This window comes from Salvelinus fontinalis, unplaced genomic scaffold (assembly GCF_029448725.1).
Source record: "Salvelinus fontinalis isolate EN_2023a unplaced genomic scaffold, ASM2944872v1 scaffold_0209, whole genome shotgun sequence".
Classification (NCBI taxonomy): domain Eukaryota; kingdom Metazoa; phylum Chordata; class Actinopteri; order Salmoniformes; family Salmonidae; genus Salvelinus; species Salvelinus fontinalis.
Window position 1 is genome coordinate 224,309 of NW_026600418.1, and position 23,484 is coordinate 247,792.

Below are 23,484 nucleotides of genomic sequence, written 5' to 3' on the forward strand. Positions count from 1 at the left end.
GACTGACTAGGTTAGACACAGATCTATCAGACTGACTGACTAGGTTAGACACAGATCTATCAGACTGACTAGGTTAGACACAGATCTATCAGACTGACTAGGTTAGACACAGATCTAACAGACTGACTAGGTTAGACACAGATCTATCAGACTGACTAGGTTAGACACAGATCTATCAGACTGACTAGGTTAGACACAGATCTATCAGACTGACTAGGTTAGACACAGATCTATCAGACTGACTGACTAGGTTAGACACAGATCTATCAGACTGACTGACTAGGTTAGACACAGATCTAACAGACTGACTAGGTTAGACACAGATCTATCAGACTGACTAGGTTAGACACAGATCTATCAGACTGACTAGGTTAGACACAAGCTATCAGACTGACTGACTAGGTTAGACACAGATCTATCAGACTGACTAGGTTAGACACAGATCTATCAGACTGACTGACTAGGTTAGACACAGATCTAACAGACTGACTAGGTTAGACACAGATCTACCAGACTGACTAGGTTAGACACAGATCTAACAGACTGACTAGGTTAGACACAGATCTAACAGACTGACTAGGTTAGACACAGATCTATCAGACTGACTAGGTTAGACACAGATCTATCAGACTGACTGACTAGGTTAGACACAGATCTATCAGACTGACTGACTAGGTTAGACACAGATCTATCAGACTGACTGACTAGGTTAGACACAGATCTATCAGACTGACTAGGTTAGAAACAGATCTAACAGACTGACTGACTAGGTTAGACACAGATCTATCAGACTGACTAGGTTAGACACAGATCTAACAGACTGACTGACTAGGTTAGACACAGATCTATCAGACTGACTGACTAGGTTAGACACAGATCTAACAGACTGACTAGGTTAGACACAGATCTATCAGACTGACTGACTAGGTTAGACACAGATCTATCAGACTGACTAGGTTAGACACAGATCTATCAGACTGACTAGGTTAGACACAGATCTAACAGACTGACTGACTAGGTGAGACACAGATCTATCAGACTGACTGACTAGGTTAGACACAGATCTATCAGACTGACTGACTAGGTTAGACACAGATCTATCAGGCTGACTAGGTTAGACACAGATCTATCAGGCTGACTAGGTTAGACACAGATCTATCAGACTGACTAGGTTAGACACAGATCTATCAGACTGACTAGGTTAGACACAAGCTATCAGACTGACTGACTAGGTTAGACACAGATCTATCAGACTGACTGACTAGGTTAGACACAGATCTATCAGACTGACTGACTAGGTTAGACACAGATCTATCAGAATGACTAGGTTAGACACAGATCTATCAGACTGACTGACTAGGTTAGACACAGATCTATCAGACTGACTGACTAGGTTAGACACAGATCTATCAGACTGACTAGGTTAGTCACAGATCTAATAGACTGACTGACTAGGTTAGACACAGATCTATCAGACTGACTAGGTTAGACACAGATCTATCAGACTGACTGACTAGGTTAGACACAGATCTATCAGACTGACTAGGTTAGACACAGATCTATCAGACTGACTGACTAGGTTAGACACAGATCTATCAGACTGACTAGGTTAGACACAGATCTATCAGACTGACTGACTAGGTTAGACACAGATCTATCAGACTGACTAGGTTAGACACAGATCTATCAGACTGACTGACTAGGTTAGACACAGATCTATCAGACTGACTAGGTTAGACACAGATCTATCAGACTGACTGACTAGGTTAGACACAGATCTATCAGACTGACTGACTAGGTTAGACACAGATCTATCAGACTGACTGACTAGGTTAGACACAGATCTATCAGACTGACTGACTAGGTTAGACACAGATCTATCAGACTGACTGACTAGGTTAGACACAGATCTATCAGACTGACTAGGTTAGTCACAGATCTAATAGACTGACTGACTAGGTTAGACACAGATCTATCAGACTGACTAGGTTAGACACAGATCTATCAGACTGACTGACTAGGTTAGACACAGATCTATCAGACTGACTGACTAGGTTAGACACAGATCTATCAGACTGACTGACTAGGTTAGACACAGATCTATCAGACTGACTAGGTTAGACACAGATCTAACAGACTGACTAGGTTAGACACAGATCTATCAGACTGACTGACTAGGTTAGACACAGATCTAACAGACTGACTAGGTTAGACACAGATCTAACAGACTGACTAGGTTAGACACAGATCTATCAGACTGACTAGGTTAGACACAGATCTATCAGACTGACTAGGTTAGACACAGATCTATCGGACTGACTGACTAGGTTAGACACAGATCTATCAGACTGACTAGGTTAGTCACAGATCTATCAGACTGACTAGGTTAGACACAGATCTAACAGACTGACTAGGTTAGACACAGATCTATCGGACTGACTGACTAGGTTAGACACAGATCTATCAGACTGACTAGGTTAGACACAGATCTATCAGACTGACTAGGTTAGACACAGATCTATCAGACTGACTGACTAGGTTAGACACAGATCTATCAGACTGACTAGGTTAGACACAGATCTATCAGACTGACTAGGTTAGACACAGATCTAACAGACTGACTAGGTTAGACACAGATCTAACAGACTGACTGACTAGGTTAGACACAGATCTATCAGACTGACTGACTAGGTTAGACACAGATCTATCAGACTGACTAGGTTAGACACAGATCTAACAGACTGACTGACTAGGTTAGACACAGATCTATCAGACTGACTAGGTTAGACACAGATCTATCAGACTGACTGACTAGGTTAGACACAGATCTATCAGACTGACTGACTAGGTTAGACACAGATCTATCAGACTGACTAGGTTAGACACAGATCTATCAGACTGACTGACTAGGTTAGACACAGATCTATCAGACTGACTGACTAGGTTAGACACAGATCTACCAGACTGACTAGGTTAGACACAGATCCATCAGACTGACCAGGTTAGACACAGATCTATCAGACTGACTAGGTTAGACACAGATCTATCAGACTGACTGACTAGGTTAGACACAGATCTATCAGACTGACTGACTAGGTTAGACACAGATCTATCAGACTGACTAGGTTAGACACAGATCTATCAGACTGACTAGGTTAGACACAGATCCATCAGACTGACCAGGTTAGACACAGATCTATCAGACTGACTAGGTTAGACACAGATCTAACAGACTGACTAGGTTAGACACAGATCTATCAGACTGACTGACTAGGTTAGACACAGATCTATCAGACTGACTGACTAGGTTAGACACAGATCTATCAGACTGACTAGGTTAGACACAGATCTATCAGACTGACTAGGTTAGACACAGATCCATCAGACTGACCAGGTTAGACACAGATCTATCAGACTGACTAGGTTAGACACAGATCTAACAGACTGACTAGGTTAGACACAGATCTATCAGACTGACTGACTAGGTTAGACACAGATCTATCAGACTGACTAGGTTAGACACAGATCTATCAGACTGACTGACTAGGTTAGACACAGATCTATCAGACTGACTGACTAGGTTAGACACAGATCTATCAGACTGACTGACTAGGTTAGACACAGATCTAACAGACTGACTAGGTTAGACACAGATCAATCAGACTGACTGACTAGGTTAGACACAGATCTATCAGACTGACTGACTAGGTTAGACACAGATCTAACAGACTGACTAGGTTAGACACAGATCTATCAGACTGACTAGGTTAGACACAGATCCATCAGACTGACCAGGTTAGACACAGATCTATCAGACTGACTAGGTTAGACACAGATCTAACAGACTGACTAGGTTAGACACAGATCTAACAGACTGACTGACTAGGTTAGACACAGATCTATCAGACTGACTGACTAGGTTAGACACAGATCAATCAGACTGACTAGGTTAGACACAGATCTATCAGACTGACTGACTAGGTTAGACACAGATCTATCAGACTGACTAGGTTAGACACAGATCTATCAGACTGACTAGGTTAGACACAGATCTATCAGACTGACTGACTAGGTTAGACACAGATCTATCAGACTGACTAGGTTAGACACAGATCTATCAGACTGACAAGGTTAGACACAGATCTATCAGACTGACTGACTAGGTTAGACACAGATCTATCAGACTGACTAGGTTAGACACAGATCTAACAGACTGACTAGGTTAGACACAGATCTATCAGACTGACTGACTAGGTTAGACACAGATCTATCAGACTGACTAGGTTAGACACAGATCTATCAGACTGACTGACTAGGTTAGACACAGATCTATCAGACTGACTAGGTTAGACACAGATCTATCAGACTGACTAGGTTAGACACAGATCTATCAGACTGACTAGGTTAGACACAGATCTATCAGACTGACTAGGTTAGACACAGATCTATCAGACTGACTAGGTTAGACACAGATCTAACAGACTGACTAGGTTAGACACAGATCTATCAGACTGACTGACTAGGTTAGACACAGATCTATCAGACTGACTGACTAGGTTAGACACAGATCTATCAGACTGACTGACTAGGTTAGACACAGATCTATCAGACTGACTAGGTTAGACACAGATCTAACAGACTGACTAGGTTAGACACAGATCTAACAGACTGACTGACTAGGTTAGACACAGATCTATCAGACTGACTAGGTTAGACACAGATCTATCAGACTGACTGACTAGGTTAGACACAGATCTATCAGACTGACTAGGTTAGACACAGATCTATCAGACTGACTAGGTTAGACACAGATCTATCAGACTGACTGACCAGGTTAGACACAGATCTATCAGACTGACTGACTAGGTTAGACACAGATCTAACAGACTGACTAGGTTAGACACAGATCTAACAGACTGACTAGGTTAGACACAGATCTATCAGACTGACTAGGTTAGACACAGATCTATCAGACTGACTAGGTTAGACACAGATCTATCAGACTGACTAGGTTAGACACAGATCAATCAGACTGACTGACTAGGTTAGACACAGATCTATCAGACTGACTGACTAGGTTAGACACAGATCTATCAGACTGACTGACTAGGTTAGACACAGATCTATCAGACTGACTAGGTTAGACACAGATCTATCAGACTGACTGACTAGGTTAGACACAGATCTATCAGACTGACTAGGTTAGACACAGATCTATCAGACTGACTAGGTTAGACACAGATCAATCAGACTGACTGACTAGGTTAGACACAGATCTATCAGACTGACTAGGTTAGACACAGATCTATCAGACTGACCAGGTTAGACACAGATCTATCAGACTGACTGACTAGGTTAGACACAGATCTATCAGACTGACTAGGTTAGACACAGATCTATCAGACTGACTGACTAGGTTAGACACAGATCTATCAGACTGACTGACTAGGTTAGACACAGATCTATCAGACTGACTAGGTTAGACACAGATCTAACAGACTGACTGACTAGGTTAGACACAGATCTAACAGACTGACTAGGTTAGACACAGATCTATCAGACTAACTAGGTTAGACACAGATCTATCAGACTGACTGACTAGGTTAGACACAGATCTATCAGACTGACTAGGTTAGACACAGATCTATCAGACTGACTAGGTTAGACACAGATCTAACAGACTGACTAGGTTAGACACAGATCTATCAGACTAACTAGGTTAGACACAGATCTATCAGACTGACTGACTAGGTTAGACACAGATCTAACAGACTGACTAGGTTAGACACAGATCTATCAGACTGACTAGGTTAGACACAGATCAATCAGACTGACTAGGTTAGACACAGATCTATCAGACTGACTGACTAGGTTAGACACAGATCTATCAGACTGACTGACTAGGTTAGACACAGATCTATCAGACTGACTGACTAGGTTAGACACAGATCTAACAGACTGACTAGGTTAGACACAGATCTATCAGACTGACTGACTAGGTTAGACACAGATCTATCAGACTGACTAGGTTAGACACAGATCTATCAGACTGACTAGGTTAGACACAGATCTATCAGACTGACTGACTAGGTTAGACACAGATCTAACAGACTGACTAGGTTAGACACAGATCTATCAGACTGACTGACTAGGTTAGACACAGATCTAACAGACTGACTAGGTTAGACACAGATCTATCAGACTGACTAGGTTAGACACAGATCTATCAGACTGACTAGGTTAGACACAGATCTATCAGACTGACTAGGTTAGACACAGATCTATCAGACTGACTGACTAGGTTAGACACAGATCTATCAGACTGACTAGGTTAGACACAGATCTATCAGACTGACTAGGTTAGACACAGATCTATCAGACTGACTGACTAGGTTAGACACAGATCTATCAGACTGACTGACTAGGTTAGACACAGATCTAACAGACTGACTGACTAGGTTAGACACAGATCTATCGGACTGACTGACTAGGTTAGACACAGATCTAACAGACTGACTAGGTTAGACACAGATCTATCAGACTGACTAGGTTAGACACAGATCTATCAGACTGACTAGGTTAGACACAGATCTATCAGACTGACTAGGTTAGACACAGATCTATCAGACTGACTGACTAGGTTAGACACAGATCTAACAGACTGACTAGGTTAGACACAGATCTATCAGACTGACTGACTAGGTTAGACACAGATCTAACAGACTGACTAGGTTAGACACAGATCTATCAGACTGACTAGGTTAGACACAGATCTATCAGACTGACTAGGTTAGACACAGATCTAACAGACTGACTGACTAGGTTAGACACAGATCTATCAGACTGACTAGGTTAGACACAGATCTATCAGACTGACTAGGTTAGACACAGATCTATCAGACTGACTAGGTTAGACACAGATCTATCAGACTGACTGACTAGGTTAGACACAGATCTATCAGACTGACTAGGTTAGACACAGATCTAACAGACTGACTAGGTTAGACACAGATCTAACAGACTGACTGACTAGGTTAGACACAGATCTATCAGACTGACTGACTAGGTTAGACACAGATCTATCAGACTGACTGACTAGGTTAGACACAGATCTATCAGACTGACTAGGTTAGACACAGATCTAACAGACTGACTAGGTTAGACACAGATCTAACAGACTGACTGACTAGGTTAGACACAGATCTATCAGACTGACTGACTAGGTTAGACACAGATCTATCAGACTGACTGACTAGGTTAGACACAGATCTATCAGACTGACTGACTAGGTTAGACACAGATCTATCAGACTGACTAGGTTAGACACAGATCTATCAGACTGACTGACTAGGTTAGACACAGATCTATCAGACTGACTGACTAGGTTAGACACAGATCTATCAGACTGACTGACTAGGTTAGACACAGATCTATCAGACTGACTGACTAGGTTAGACACAGATCTATCAGACTGACTAGGTTAGACACAGATCTAACAGACTGACTAGGTTAGACACAGATCTATCAGACTGACTGACTAGGTTAGACACAGATCTATCAGACTGACTGACTAGGTTAGACACAGATCTAACAGACAGACTGACTAGGTTAGACACAGATCTAACAGACTGACTAGGTTAGACACAGATCTATCAGACTGACTAGGTTAGACACAGATCTATCAGACTGACTAGGTTAGACACAGATCTAACAGACTGACTGACTAGGTTAGACACAGATCTATCAGACTGACTGACTATGTTAGACACAGATCTATCAGACTGACTAGGTTAGACACAGATCTATCAGACTGACTAGGTTAGACACAGATCTATCAGACTGACTGGCTAGGTTAGACACAGATCTAACAGACTGACTAGGTTAGACACAGATCTATCAGACTGACTGACTAGGTTAGACACAGATCTATCAGACTGACTAGGTTAGACACAGATCTATCAGACTGACTGACTAGGTTAGACACAGATCTATCAGACTGACTGACTAGGTTAGACACAGATCTATCAGACTGACTGACTAGGTTAGACACAGATCTATCAGACTGACTGACTAGGTTAGACACAGATCTATCAGACTGACTGACTAGGTTAGACACAGATCTATCAGACTGACTGACTAGGTTAGACACAGATCTAACAGACTGACTAGGTTAGACACAGATCTAACAGACTGACTAGGTTAGACACAGATCTAACAGACTGACTAGGTTAGACACAGATCTAACAGACTGACTAGGTTAGACACAGATCTATCAGACTGACTGACTAGGTTAGACACAGATCTATCAGACTCACTGGGTTAGACACAGATCTATCAGACTGACTAGGTTAGACACAGATCTATCAGACTGACTAGGTTAGACACAGATCTATCAGACTGACTAGGTTAGACACAGATCTATCAGACTGACTAGGTTAGACACAGATCTATCAGACTGACTAGGTTAGACACAGATCTATCAGACTGACTGACTAGGTTAGACACAGATCTATCAGACTGACTAGGTTAGACACAGATCTAACAGACTGACTAGGTTAGACACAGATCTATCAGACTGACTGACTAGGTTAGACACAGATCTAACAGACTGACTGACTAGGTTAGACACAGATCTAACAGACTGACTAGGTTAGACACAGATCTATCAGACTGACTGACTAGGTTAGACACAGGTCTATCAGACTGACTGACTAGGTTAGACACAGATCTATCAGACTGACTAGGTTAGACACAGATCTATCAGACTGACTGACTAGGTTAGACACAGATCTATCAGACTGACTGACTAGGTTAGACACAGATCTAACAGACTGACTAGGTTAGACACAGATCTAACAGACTGACTAGGTTAGACACAGATCTATCAGACTGACTAGGTTAGACACAGATCTATCAGACTGACTAGGTTAGACACAGACCTATCAGACTGACTAGGTTAGACACAGATCTAACAGACTGATCCCTACTGAACACATCGCCAGATAGAAATACCATGGATAGAGCTGCTATGATGGTGACTTGTTCCACAATGTTGTTCCCTTCTGAACACATCCCCAGATAGAAATACCATGGATAGAGCTGCTATGATGGTGACTTGTTCCCTGCTGAACACACCCCCAGATAGAAATACCATGGATAGAGCTGCTATGATGGTGACTTGTTCCCTGCTGAACACATCCCCAGATAGAAATACCATGGATAGAGCTGCTATGATGGTGACTTGTTCCCTGCTGAACACATCCCCAGATAGAAATACCATGGATAGAGCTGCTATGATGGTGACTTGTTCCCTGCTGAACACATCCCCAGATAGAAATACCATGGATAGAGCTGCTATTGAAGACTTCTTGTTCTACATGTCAGAGAACCATGTCTGTTTTATACATTTCTATCTGATGTTGTTCCCCGTTGAACACGGCCCCGGGGTGTCTGTCTGTCTGTCTGGTCTGTCTGTCTGTGTCTGTCTGCCTGTCTGCCTGTCTGTCTGTCTGTCTGTCTGTCTGTCTGTCTGTCTGTTGAGTTGTCAGGCCTCTTTCACCCCTGGTCTCTATCTAACTATGTCATATCCTGGTGTCCCCTTTCTTGGAAACAGACGGCTAACCTGGCCGAGGCCAACGCATCAGAGGACGACAAGATCAGAGCCATGATGTCACAGTCCAACCACGACTACGACCCCATACAGTGAGTATTACCACGACTACGACCCCATACAGTGAGTATTACCACGACTACGTGGACAGCAGCTCTATCCTGTAACTGAACCAGGATGTAACAGCAGCTCTATCCTGTAACTGAACCAGGATGTAACAGCAGCTCTATCCTGTAACCAGGATGTAACAGCAGCTCTATCCTGTAACCAGGATGTAACAGCAGCTCTATCCTGTAACCAGGATGTAACAGCAGCTCTATCCTGTAACCAGGATGTAACAGCAGCTCTATCCTGTAACTGAACCAGGATGTAACAGCAGCTCTATCCTGTAACTGAACCAGGATGTAACAGCAGCTCTATCCTGTAACCAGGATGTAACAGCAGCTCTATCCTGTAACCAGGATGTAACAGCAGCTCTATCCTGTAACCAGGATGTAACAGCAGCTCTATCCTGTAACCAGGATGTAACAGCAGCTCTATCCTGTAACCAGGATGTAACAGCAGCTCTATCCTGTAACTGAACCAGGATGTAACAGCAGCTCTATCCTGTAACTGAACCAGGATGTAGCAGCAGCTCTATCCTGTAACTGAACCAGGATGTAACAGCAGCTCTATCCTGTAACCAGGATGTAACAGCAGCTCTATCCTGTAACTGAACCAGGATGTAACAGCAGCTCTATCCTGTAACTGAACCAGGATGTAACAGCAGCTCTATCCTGTAACTGAACCAGGATGTAACAGCAGCTCTATCCTGTAACTGAACCAGGATGTAACAGCAGCTCTATCCTGTAACTGAACCGGGATGTAACAGCAGCTCTATCCTGTAACTGAACCAGGATGTAACAGCAGCTCTATCCTGTAACTGAACCAGGATGTAACAGCAGCTCTATCCTGTAACTGAACCAGGATGTAACAGCAGCTCTATCCTGTAACTGAACCAGGATGTAACAGCAGCTCTATCCTGTAACTGAACCGGGATGTAACAGCAGCTCTATCCTGTAACTGAACCAGGATGTAACAGCAGCTCTATCCTGTAACCAGGATGTAACAGCAGCTCTATCCTGTAACCAGGATGTAACAGCTGTCTGGACCATCGGTAACGTGTGAACGTTGTGTTAACGTTGTGTTAACGTTGTATTCGTGTTATCAGTTATGTGAAGAAGTTGACGGGTCCCCCTCCAGCCAACTACACCTGTTATCGCTGTGGCAAGAACGGACACCACATCAGGAACTGTCCTACTAACGGGGTAAGACTACACATCCTTGGTTTGTGTGTGTGTGTGTTATCGTTGTCCAGGGCAACCCAGTAAGTGTGTGTGTGTGTGTTATCATTGTTCAGAGCATCCCAGTAAGTGTGTGTTATCGTTGTTCAGGGCAACCCAGTAAATGTGTGTTATCGTTGTCCAGGGCAACCCAGTAAATGTGTGTTATCGTTGTCCAGGGCAACCCAGTAAGTGTGTGTGTGTGTGTGTTATCGTTGTCCAGGGCAACCCAGTAAGTGTGTGTGTGTGTTATCATTGTTCAGAGCATCCCAGTAAGTAAGTGTGTGTGTGGTGTGTGTGTGTGTGTGTGTGTGTGTGTGTGTGTGTGTGTGTGTGTGTGTGTGTGTGTGTGTGTGTGTGTGTGTGTGTGTGTGTGTGTGTGTGTGTGTGTGTGTGTGTGTGTGTGTGTGTGTGTGTGTGTGTGTGTGTGTGTGTGTGTGTGTGTGTGTGTGTGTGTGTGTGTGTGTGTCAGAAGGAGAAAGGGTTTGAGCCGCCCCAGAGGATCAAGAAGAGTACCGGCATCCCCCGTTCCTTCATGAAGGAGGTGGACGACCCGTCTATAAAGGGCGCCATGTTGACCAACACCGGCCGCTACGCCGTCCCCACTATAGATGCGTGAGTTACTGCCGACCTCTGACCCCACCCCCTCATCCCTACTATAGATGCGTGAGTTACTGTCGACCTCTGACCCCCCCCACCCCATCCCTACTATAGATGCGTGAGTTACTGTCGACCTCTGACCCCCCCCCCATCCCTACTATAGATGCGTGAGTTACTGTCGACCTCTGACCCCCCCCCCCCGTCCCTACTATAGATGCGTGAGTTACTGTCGACCTCTGACCCCACCCGCCTGACCGCCATCCCTACTATAGATGCGTGAGTTACTGCCGACCTCTGACCCCCCCCCCGACCCCCATCCCTACTATAGATGCGTGAGTTACTGTCGACCTCTGACCCCCCCCCATCCCTACTATAGATGCGTGAGTTACTGTCGACCTCTGACCCCCCCCCCCATCCCTACTATAGATGCGTGAGTTACTGTCGACCTCTGACCCCCCCCCCCCATCCCTACTATCGATGCGTGAGTTACTGTCGACCTCTGACCCCCCCCCCATCCCTACTATAGATGCGTGAGTTACTGCCGACCTCTGACCCCCCCCCATCCCTACTATAGATGCATGAGTTACTGTCGACCTCTGACCCCCCCCCCATCCCTACTATAGATGCATGAGTTACTGCCGACCTCTGACCCCCCCCTGACCGCCATCCCTACTATAGATGCGTGAGTTACTGCCGACCTCTGACCCCCCCCCCATCCCTACTATAAATGCGTGAGTTACTGCCGACCTCTGACCCCCCCCATTCCTACTATAGATGCGTGAGTTACTGCCGACCTCTGACCCCCCCCCATTCCTACTATAGATGCGTGAGTTACTGCCGACCTCTGACCCCCCCCCATTCCTACTATAGATGCGTGAGTTACTGCCGACCTCTGACCCCCCCCTGACCGCCATCCCTACTATTAAAGTGGCTAGAGATTTGAGTGACCACCTCAGACACCAGCTTTTAGAAAGGTTACGGTTTGCCTGACCTTTAACCCCTGACGTCTAACCCGTAAACCTCTGTGTGTGTGTGTGTGTCCCCTCCACAGTGAGGCCTACGCTTTAGGTAAGAAGGAGAGGCCTCCGTTCGTCCCCAGGGACCAGTCCAGTTCCGAGGAGGACGAGGATCCGGTCCCTGATGAGCTGCTCTGTCTGCTCTGTAAAGACCTGATGACTGACGCTGTGGTCATACCCTGCTGTGGCAACTCCTACTGCGACGACTGTGAGTCCACCAACACACACCTGTATAGACCTGATGCTGTCTCCTCTCCTCAGGTATCCCTAGTGACTGATGCTGTCTCCTCTCCTCAGGTATCCCTAGTGACTGATGCTGTCTCCTCAGGTATCCATAGTGACTGATGCTGTCTCCTCTCCTCAGGTATCCCTAGTGACTGATGCTGTCTCCTCTCCGCAGGTATCCGTACGTCTCTGCTAGAGTCAGAGGGACATGTGTGTCCCACCTGTAGCCAATCGGATGTCTCCCCTGACGCCCTCATAGCCAATAAGTTCCTGCGCCAGGTAAAACTCTCTCAGGCTCCGCCTACTCAACCCTGAGCTCTATTTAGTGAGGTAACGTGTATGAAATACGTTCTACAATACACAGTGCATTCAGAAAGTATTCAGACCCCTTGACTTTTTCCACGTTTTGTTACGTTACAGCCTTATTCTAAAATAGATTAAATTGTTTCCCCCCCCCCCCTCATCAATCTATACACAATACCCCATAATGACAAAGCAAAAACTGGTTTTTAGACATTTTTGAAAATGTATAATAAAAATAAAAAACTTAAATATAACATTTACATAAGTACTCAGACCCTTTACTCAGTACTTTGTTGAAGCACCTTTGGCAGCGATTACAGCCTTGAGTCTTCTTGGGTATGATGCTACAAGCTTGGCACACCTGTATTTGGGGAGTTTCTCCCCTTCTTCTCTGCAGATCCTCTCAAGCTCTGTCAGGTTGGATGGGGAGCGTCGCTGCACAGATATTTTCAGGTCTCTCCAGAGATGTTGGATCGGGTTCAAGTCCGGGGTCTGGCTGGGCCACTCAAGGACATTCAGAGACGTTTCACGAAGCCACTCCTGCGTTGTCTTGGCTGTGTGCTTAGGGTCATTGTCCTGTTGGAAGGTGAACCTTCACCCCAGTCTGAGGTCCTGAGCGCTTTGGAGCAGGTTTTCATCAAGGATCTCTCTGTACTTTGCTCCGTTCATCTTTCTGTCGATCCTGACTAGTCTCCCTGCCGTTAAAAAACATCCCCACAGCATGATGCTGCCACCACCATGATTCACCGTAGGGATGGTGCCAGGTTTCCTCCAGACGTGACGCTTGGCATTCAGGCCAAAGAGTTCAATCTTGGTTTCATCCGACCAGAGAATCTTGTTTGGCCGGGCGGCCAGCTCTAGGAAGAGTCTTGGTGGTTCCAAACTTCTTCCATTTAAGAAGGATGGAGGCCACTGTGTTCTTGGGGACCTTCAATGCTGCAGAAATGTTTTGGTACCCTGTCCTAGATCTGTGCCTCGACACCATCCAGTCTCAGACCTCTACGGACAATTCCTTCGACCTCATGGCTTGGTTTTTGTTCTGACATGCACTGTCAACTGTGGGATCTTATATAGACAGGTGTGTGCCTTTCCAAATCATGTCCAATCAATTGAGTTTACCACAAGTGGACTCCAATCAAGTTGTAGAAACATCTCAAGGATGATCAATGGAAACAGGAAGCACCTGAGCTCAATTTCAAGTCTTATAACAAAAGGTCTAGTCTCATAGCAAAATTTGCTAACATTTCTTAAAACCTGTTTTCACTTTGTCATTACGGGGTATAGTGATGTCATTGTGGGCTATTGTGATGTCATTGTGGGCTATTGTGATGTCATTATGGGCTATTGTGATGTCATTATGGGCTATTGTGATGTCATTATGGGGTATTGTGTTTAGATTGAGGGAACTTTATTAATCAATTTTAGAATAAGGCTGGGGTCTGAATACTTTCCTACTGCACTGTATATTCAATACGATATACTGTTAAATAAAATTACTACATATTGTTCATGTAACATGCTGTAGAAATATGTTGAATTCATTACTAACATACTGTAGAAATATGTTGAATTCATTACTAACATACTGTAGAAATATGTTGAATTCATTACTAACATACTGTAGTAATATGTTGAATTCATTACTAACATACTGTAGAAATATGTTGAATTCATTACTAACAGTCCTCTTTATGCCCCTCTCCTCCCCTCTCCCCCCTCTCCTCCCCTCTCCCCCCTCTCCTCCCCTTCTCCTCCCCCTCTCCTCCCCTTTCCTCCCCCTCTCCTCCCCTTTCCACCCCTCTCCTCTCCTCCCCCTCTCCTCCACTCCCCCTCTCTTCTCCTCCTTTCCCCTCCCCTCCTCTCCTCCTCTCCCCTCCCCTCCTCTCCTCTCCCCCCTCTCCTCTCCTCCACACTCCTCTCCTCCCCCTCCTCCCCTCCCCTCTCCTCCCCTCTACCATCCCCCCCTCTCCCCTCCTCCTCTCCTCCCCTCTACCCTCCTCTCCCCTCTACCCTCCCCCCTCCACTCCTCTCCTCCCCCTCCTCCCCTCTACCCTCCCCCCCTCTCCTCCCCTCTCTCCTCCTCCTCTCCTCTCTCCCCTCCTCTCCTCTCTCCTCTCCTCTCCTCTCCCCCCCTCTCCTCCTCTCTCCTCTCCTCTCCTCTCCTCTCCTCTCCTCTCCTCTCCTCTCCTCTCCTCTCCCCTCCCCTCCCCTCCTCTCCTCTCCTCTCCTCTCCCAGGCAGTAAATAACTTTAAGAATGAGACCGGTTACACCAACCGCATGATGATGAGAGTAGCCCAGACCCTCGTCGTCCCCACCCCTACCCCTCCTCTTCAGCCTCAGTCCCGCCCTCAGATCCCGCTCCAGCCTATCAGGAGCCACCAGCAGGACCCTCTCATGCCCCGCCCTCCAGCCTTAGACACGCCACCATTGGCTCAGCAGCAGCAGGTTGGCCCGCCCCTCAGGTAAGATAAAATGTCGTTGTCACTAGTGTCCTGGCAGAAGACAAAATGCTCCTTAACCAATCAGGTGTCTGGGTGACATTTTCCTCACACATCTATTGTGTTATTTACACCCTAGAGTCGGGAACCATAATAACTCCTCCCACATGGCTGCTGGCTCCTCCTATAACTCAACGGGCCCCTCCCCCCAGCACCCAACCAATCACAACAACACGCTTATTATAACAAAGTAAGATTCTCTCTCGTTCTCTCTTTGTCTCTCTCTTTCTCAAATTTTCTCTCTCTTTCTTTCTCTCTCTCTCTCTATCTCTCTCTGTCTCTCTTTCTCTCTCGTTCTCTCTCGTTCTCTCTCTTTCTCTCTCTCGTTCTCTCTCTCGTTCTCTCTCTCGTTCTCTCTCGTTCTCTCTCGTTCTCTCTCGTTCTCTCTCGTTCTCTCTCTCGTTCTCTCTCTCGTTCTCTCTCTCGTTCTCTCTCTCGTTCTCTCTCTCGTTCTCTCTCTCGTTCTCTCTCTCGTTCTCGTTCTCTCTCGTTCTCTCTCGTTCTCGTTCTCTCTCTCGTTCTCGTTCTCTCTCGTTCTCTCTCGTTCTCTTTCTCTCTCGTTCTCTTTCTCTCTCGTTCTCTTTCTCTCTTTCTCTCTTTCTCTCTCGTTCTCTCTCGTTCTCTCTCGTTCTCTCTCTCGTTCTCTCTCTCGTTCTCTCTCTCGTTCTCGTTCTCTCTCTCTCTCTCTCTCTCTCTCTCTTTCTGTCTCTGTTTCACTGGCTGTGTCTATAAGGTTGAGGTAGGTTAAGTAACGATGATACATGTCTGTTTTTCCAGAGAGCCAGTTCAGTCTGTGATGGTCTCAGCTGACCCCCCTTTAGCCACTGCCCTCATGACCAAGGTGAACAACACACACACACACACACACACACACACACACACACACACACACACACACCTTCCAAATAGATCAGGTCTGTATTATCAGATACCAGAGTGTGTGTCGTCTGTGTGTGTTGTTGTCTATAGGAATACCATGTTCCAGTGGTGGGCCAACCCCAGTCTGACAGTCACTTCCTGCAGAGGACAGGTAGCACCTCCTACTACCTCCCCCCCCCCCCCCCCCCCCCCCCCTCCCCAGAGATCGGTCTCCTCCAACTCACACTGTAGTATTTAACGGTTCTGTTCTCCTCCTGAAACGACAGGTCCTCCACCCAGGTCCAATCCTCCCAGACTTTCTGAGGAACCAGCCCATTGGGACAGGTACAGGTGTGTGCTCAGTGATCTTTTTTGTCTATGTTATGAAGTTTAACATTTGGCACACCTGACTAATGATGTCACGTCCCTGTTCCTGTCTCTCTTTCTCTCCAGCTCCTCCGGTCGTGGCAGGAACCATAGCGACCGCGCCCCTCCCTCCCAGCCCCCGCCCTCCAACGTGCCACCCCCTCTCTACAACCCTCCCTCCATTTTCTCCTCCCCTCTCCCCCATCCCCCAGGTGTCATACCCCCCCACTACCCCCCTCCCCACTTCCCCCCGGGGCAACAGCCCCCCTCCAGCTACTCCCTGCCCCCTCCTGGCTACCCCCCCACCCCAGGAGTCACCAACCCCCCCTGGGCGCCCCCCAACACCCAGCCCCCCCTCGCCGGGAAGCCGAGCCCCTCTTCCTTCCTGTCCAAGGATGAGTTCTACAGACAACAGAAGAGGCTGAAGGATACGTGAGTAGACCGACTGTCATTCTGACTGTCATTCTGACGGACTGACTGTCTATCTGACTGTTCTGATGGACTGGCTGTCATTCTGACTGTTCTGATGGACTGACTGTCATTCTGGCTGTTGTTCTGATGGACTGACTGTCATTCTGACTGTTCTGATGGACTGGCTGTCATTCTGGCTGTTCTGATGGACTGACTGTCATTCTGACTGTTGTTCTGATGGACTGACTGTCATTCTGACTGTTGTTCTGATGGACTGGCTGTCATTCTGACTGTTCTGATGGACCGACTGTCATTCTGACTGTCGTTCTGATGGACTGACTGTCATTCTGACTGCCATTCTGACTGTTCTGATGGACTGACTGTCATTCTGACTGTTCTGATGGACTGACTGTCGTTCTGACTGTCGTTCTGATGGACTGACTGTCATTCTGACTGTTGTTCTGATGGACTGACTGCCATTCTGACTGTTGTGCTGATGGACTGACTGTCATTCTGACTGATCTGATGGACTGGCTGTCATTCCGACTGTTGTGCTGATGGACTGACTGTCATTCCGACTGTTGTGCTGATGGACTGACTGTCATTCTGACTGTTGTGCTGATGGACTGGCTGTCATTCTGACTGTTCTGATGGACTGGCTGTCATTCTGACTGTCATTCTGACGGACTGACTGTCATTCTGACTGTTGTGCTGATGGACTGACTGTCATTCTGACTGTTGTGCTGATGGACTGACTGTCATTCTGACTGTTGTGCTGATGGACTGACTGTCATTCTGACTGTTCTGATGGACTGACTGTCATTCCGACTGTTGTGCTGATGGACTGGCTGTCATTCTGACTGTTCTGATGGACTGACTGTCATTCTGACTGTTCTGATGGACTGACTGTCATTCCGACTGTTGTGCTGATGGACTGACTGTCATTCCGACTGTTGTGCCGATGGACTGACTGTCATTCCGACTGTTGTGCCGATGGACTGACTGTCGTTCTGACTGTTGTGCCGATGGACTGACTGTCGTTCTGACTGTTGTGCTGATGGACTGACTGTCATTCTGACTGTTGTGCTGATGGACTGACTGTCATTCTGATGGACTGACTGTCATTCCGACTGTTGTGCTGATGGACTGACTGTCATTCCGACTGTTGTGCTGATGGACTGACTGTCGTTCTGACTGTTGTGCTGATGGACTGACTGTCATTCTGACTGTTGTGCTGATGGACTGACTGTCATTCTGACTGTTGTGCTGATGGACTGACTGTCATTCTGATGGACTGACTGTCATTCCGACTGTTGTGCTGATGGACTGACTGTCATTCCGACTGTTGTGCTGATGGACTGACTGTCGTTCTGACTGTTGTGCTGATGGACTGACTGTCATTCTGACTGTTGTGCTGATGGACTGACTGTCATTCTGACTGTTGTGCTGATGGACTGACTGTCATTCTGACTGTTGTGCTGATGTACTGACTGTCATTCAGACTGTTGTGCTGATGGACTGACTGTCATTCTGACTGTTCTGATGGACTGACTGTCATTCTGACTGTTGTGCTGATGGACTGACTGTCGTTCTGACTGTCATTCTGACTGTTGTGCTGATGGACTGACTGTCATTCTGACTGTTGTGCTGATGGACTGACTGTCATTCAGACTGTTCTGATGGACTGACTGTCATTCTGACTGTTCAGATGGACTGACTGTCATTCTGACTGTTGTTCAGATGGACTGACTGTCATTCTGACTGTTGTGCTGATGGACTGACTGTCATTCCGACTGTTGTTCTGATGGACTGACTGTCATTCTGACTGTTGTGCTGATGGACTGACTGTCGTTCTGACTGTTGTGCTGATGGACTGACTGTCATTCTGACTGTTGTGCTGATGGACTGACTGTCATTCTGACTGTTCTGATGGACTGACTGTCATTCTGACTGTTCTGATGGACTGACTGTCATTCTGACTGTTCAGATAGACTGACTGTCATTCTGACTGTTCTGATGGACTGACTGTCATTCTGACTGTTCAGATAGACTGACTGTCATTCTGACTGTTGTTCTGATGGACTGACTGTCATTCTGACTGTTCTGATGGACTGACTGTCATTCTGACTGTTGTGCTGATGGACTGACTGTCGTTCTGACTGTCATTCTGACTGTTGTGCTGATGGACTGACTGTCATTCTGACTGTTGTGCTGATGGACTGACTGTCATTCAGACTGTTCTGATGGACTGACTGTCATTCTGACTGTTCAGATGGACTGACTGTCATTCTGACTGTTGTTCAGATGGACTGACTGTCATTCTGACTGTTGTGCTGATGGACTGACTGTCATTCCGACTGTTGTTCTGATGGACTGACTGTCATTCTGACTGTTGTGCTGATGGACTGACTGTCGTTCTGACTGTTGTGCTGATGGACTGACTGTCATTCTGACTGTTGTGCTGATGGACTGACTGTCATTCTGACTGTTCTGATGGACTGACTGTCATTCTGACTGTTCTGATGGACTGACTGTCATTCTGACTGTTCAGATAGACTGACTGTCATTCTGACTGTTCTGATGGACTGACTGTCATTCTGACTGTTCAGATAGACTGACTGTCATTCTGACTGTTGTTCTGATGGACTGACTGTCATTCTGACTGTTCTGATAGACTGACTGTCATTCTGACTGTTGTTCTGATAGACTGACTGCCATTCTGACTGTCATGCTGATGGACTGGCTGTCATTCTGACTGTTGTTCTGATGGACTGGCTGTCATTCTGACTGTTCTGATGGACTGACTGTCATTCCGTCTGTTGTTCTGATGGACTGGCTGTCATTCTGACTGTTCTGATGGACTGACTGTCATTCTGACTGTTGTGCTGATGGACTGACTGTCATTCTGACTGTTGTGCTGATGGACTGACTGTCATTCTGACTGTTCTGATGGACTGACTGTCTTTCTGACTGTTCTGATGGACTGACTGTCATTCCGACTGTTGTTCTGATGGACTGACTGTCATTCTGACTGTTCTGATGGACTGACTGTCATTCTGACTGTTGTTCTGATGGACTGACTGTCATTCTGACTGTCATTCTGACTGTTGTTCTGATGGACTGACTGTCATTCTGACTGTTGTGCTGAAGGACTGACTGTCATTCTGACTGTTGTTCTGATGGACTGACTGTCATTCTGACTGTTCTGATGGACTGACTGTCATTCTGACTGTTGTTCTGATGGACTGACTGTCATTCCGACTGTTGTGCTGATGGACTGACTGTCATTCTGACTGTTGTGCTGATGGACCGACTGTCATTCTGACTGTTCTGATGGACTGACTGTCATTCTGACTGTTCTGATGGACTGACTGTCATTCCGACCGTTGTGCTGATGGACTGACTGTCATTCTGACTGTTGTGCTGATGGACTGACTGTCATTCTGACTGTTGTGCTGATGGACTGACTGTCATTCTGACTGTTGTGCTGATGGACTGACTGTCGTTCTGACTGTTGTGCTGATGGACTGACTGTCATTCTGACTGTTCTGATGGACTGACTGTCATTCCGACTGTTGTGCTGATGGACTGACTGTCATTCTGACTGTTGTGCTGATGGACTGACTGTCATTCCGACTGTTGTGCTGATGGACTGACTGTCGTTCTGACTGTTGTGCTGATGGACTGACTGTCATTCTGACTGTTGTGCTGATGGACAGACTGTCATTCTGACTGTTGTGCTGATGGACTGACTGTCATTCTGACTGTTGTGCTGATGGACTGACTGTCATTCAGACTGTTGTGCTGATGGACTGACTGTCATTCTGACTGTTCTGATGGACTGACTGTCATTCTGACTGTTGTGCTGATGGACTGACTGTCGTTCTGACTGTCATTCTGACTGTTGTGCTGATGGACTGACTGTCATTCTGACTGTTGTGCTGATGGACTGACTGTCATTCAGACTGTTCTGATGGACTGACTGTCATTCTGACTGTTCAGATGGACTGACTGTCATTCTGACTGTTGTTCAGATGGACTGACTGTCATTCTGACTGTTGTGCTGATGGACTGACTGTCATTCCGACTGTTGTTCTGATGGACTGACTGTCATTCTGACTGTTGTGCTGATGGACTGACTGTCGTTCTGACTGTTGTGCTGATGGACTGACTGTCATTCTGACTGTTGTGCTGATGGACTGACTGTCATTCTGACTGTTCTGATGGACTGACTGTCATTCTGACTGTTCTGATGGACTGACTGTCATTCTGACTGTTCAGATAGACTGACTGTCATTCTGACTGTTGTTCTGATGGACTGGCTGTCATTCTGACTGTTGTTCTGATAGACTGACTGCCATTCTGACTGTCATGCTGATGGACTGGCTGTTATTCCGTCTGTTGTTCTGATGGACTGGCTGTCATTCTGACTGTTCTGATGGACTGACTGTCATTCTGACTGTTGTGCTGATGGACTGACTGTCATTCTGACTGTTGTGCTGATGGACTGACTGTCATTCTGACTGTTCTGATGGACTGACTGTCTTTCTGACTGTTCTGATGGACTGACTGTCATTCCGACTGTTGTTCTGATGGACTGACTTTCATTCTGACTGTTCTGATGGACTGACTGTCATTCTGACTGTTGTTCTGATGGACTGACTGTCATTCTGACTGTCATTCTGACTGTTGTTCTGATGGACTGACTGTCATTCTGACTGTTGTGCTGATGGACTGACTGTCATTCTGACTGTTGTTCTGATGGACTGACTGTCATTCTGACTGTTCTGATGGACTGACTGTCATTCTGACTGTTGTTCTGATGGACTGACTGTCATTCCGACTGTTGTGCTGATGGACTGACTGTCATTCTGACTGTTGTGCTGATGGACCGACTGTCATTCTGACTGTTCTGATGGACTGACTGTCATTCTGACTGTTCTGATGGACTGACTGTCATTCCGACTGTTGTGCTGATGGACTGACTGTCATTCTGACTGTTGTGCTGATGGACTGACTGTCATTCTGACTGTTGTGCTGATGGACTGACTGTCATTCTGACTGTTGTGCTGATGGACTGACTGTCGTTCTGACTGTTGTGCTGATGGACTGACTGTCATTCTGACTGTTCTGATGGACTGACTGTCATTCCGACTGTTGTGCTGATGGACTGACTGTCATTCTGACTGTTCTGCTGATGGACTGGCTGTCATTCCGACTGTTGTGCTGATGGACTGACTGTCATTCCGACTGTTGTGCTGATGGACTGACTGTCGTTCTGACTGTTGTGCTGATGGACTGACTGTCGTTCTGACTGTTGTGCTGATGGACTGACTGTCATTCTGACTGTTGTGCTGATGGACTGACTGTCGTTCTGACTGTTGTGCTGATGGACTGACTGTCATTCTGACTGTTGTGCTGATGGACTGACTGTCATTCTGACTGTTCTGATGGACTGACTGTCATTCTGACTGTTGTGCTGATGGACTGACTGTCATTCTGACTGTTCAGATGGACTGACTGTCATTCTGACTGTTGTTCAGATGGACTGACTGTCATTCTGACTGTTGTGCTGATGGACTGACTGTCATTCTGACTGTTCTGATGGACTGACTGTCATTCTGACTGTTCAGATGGACTGACTGTCATTCTGACTGTTCAGATGGACTGACTGTCATTCTGACTGTTGTGCTGATGGACTGACTGTCATTCCGACTGTTGTTCTGATGGACTGACTGTCATTCCGTCTGTTGTTCTGATGGACTGAGTGTCATTCTGACTGTTCTGATGGACTGACTGTCATTCTGACTGTTGTGCTGATGGACTGACTGTCATTCTGACTGTTCTGATGGACTGACTGTCATTCTGACTGTTCAGATGGACTGACTGTCATTCTGACTGTTGTTCTGATGGACTGGCTGTCATTCTGACTGTTATTCTGATGGACTGACTGTCATTCCGACTGTTGTTCTGATGGACCGACTGTCATTCTGACTGTTCTGATGGACTGACTGTCATTCTGACTGTTGTTCTGATGGACTGACTGTCATTCTGACTGTTCTGATGGACTGACTGTCATTCTGACTGTTGTGCTGATGGACTGACTGTCATTCTGACTGTTGTTCTGATGGACTGACTGTCATTCTGACTGTTGTTCTGATGGACTGACTGTCGTTCCGACTGTTGTGCTGATGGACTGACTGTCATTCTGACTGTTCTGATGGACTGACTGTCATTCTGACTGTTCTGATGGACTGACTGTCATTCTGACTGT

General features: G+C 46.3%; 1 protein-coding gene across 6 annotated transcripts in view; it reads left to right on the forward strand.

Annotated features, from left to right (window-relative positions):
- Positions 1-23,484, forward strand: part of LOC129844722 (E3 ubiquitin-protein ligase RBBP6-like) — a 65,140-nt gene that overhangs the window by 19,051 nt on the left and 22,605 nt on the right. For 5 of the 6 annotated variants that reach the window (XR_008757962.1, XR_008757961.1, XR_008757960.1 and 2 more), the window contains exons 5-15: positions 9,614-9,702; positions 10,821-10,917; positions 11,405-11,547; positions 12,584-12,756; positions 12,949-13,052; positions 15,313-15,539; positions 15,655-15,765; positions 16,353-16,416; positions 16,545-16,605; positions 16,721-16,784; positions 16,887-17,231. Coding sequence is in view for 3 of the 6 variants with exons in the window: in XM_055912774.1 (XP_055768749.1) it covers positions 9,614-9,702; positions 10,821-10,917; positions 11,405-11,547; positions 12,584-12,756; positions 12,949-13,052; positions 15,313-15,539; positions 15,655-15,765; positions 16,353-16,416; positions 16,545-16,605; positions 16,721-16,784; positions 16,887-17,231 (1,478 nt within the window). In the remaining 3 variants the exon portion in view is untranslated. The remainder of the gene's footprint in view (positions 1-9,613; positions 9,703-10,820; positions 10,918-11,404; positions 11,548-12,583; positions 12,757-12,948; positions 13,053-15,312; positions 15,540-15,654; positions 15,766-16,352; positions 16,417-16,544; positions 16,606-16,720; positions 16,785-16,886; positions 17,232-23,484) is intronic. The other variant, XM_055912773.1, reaches the window with a different exon arrangement.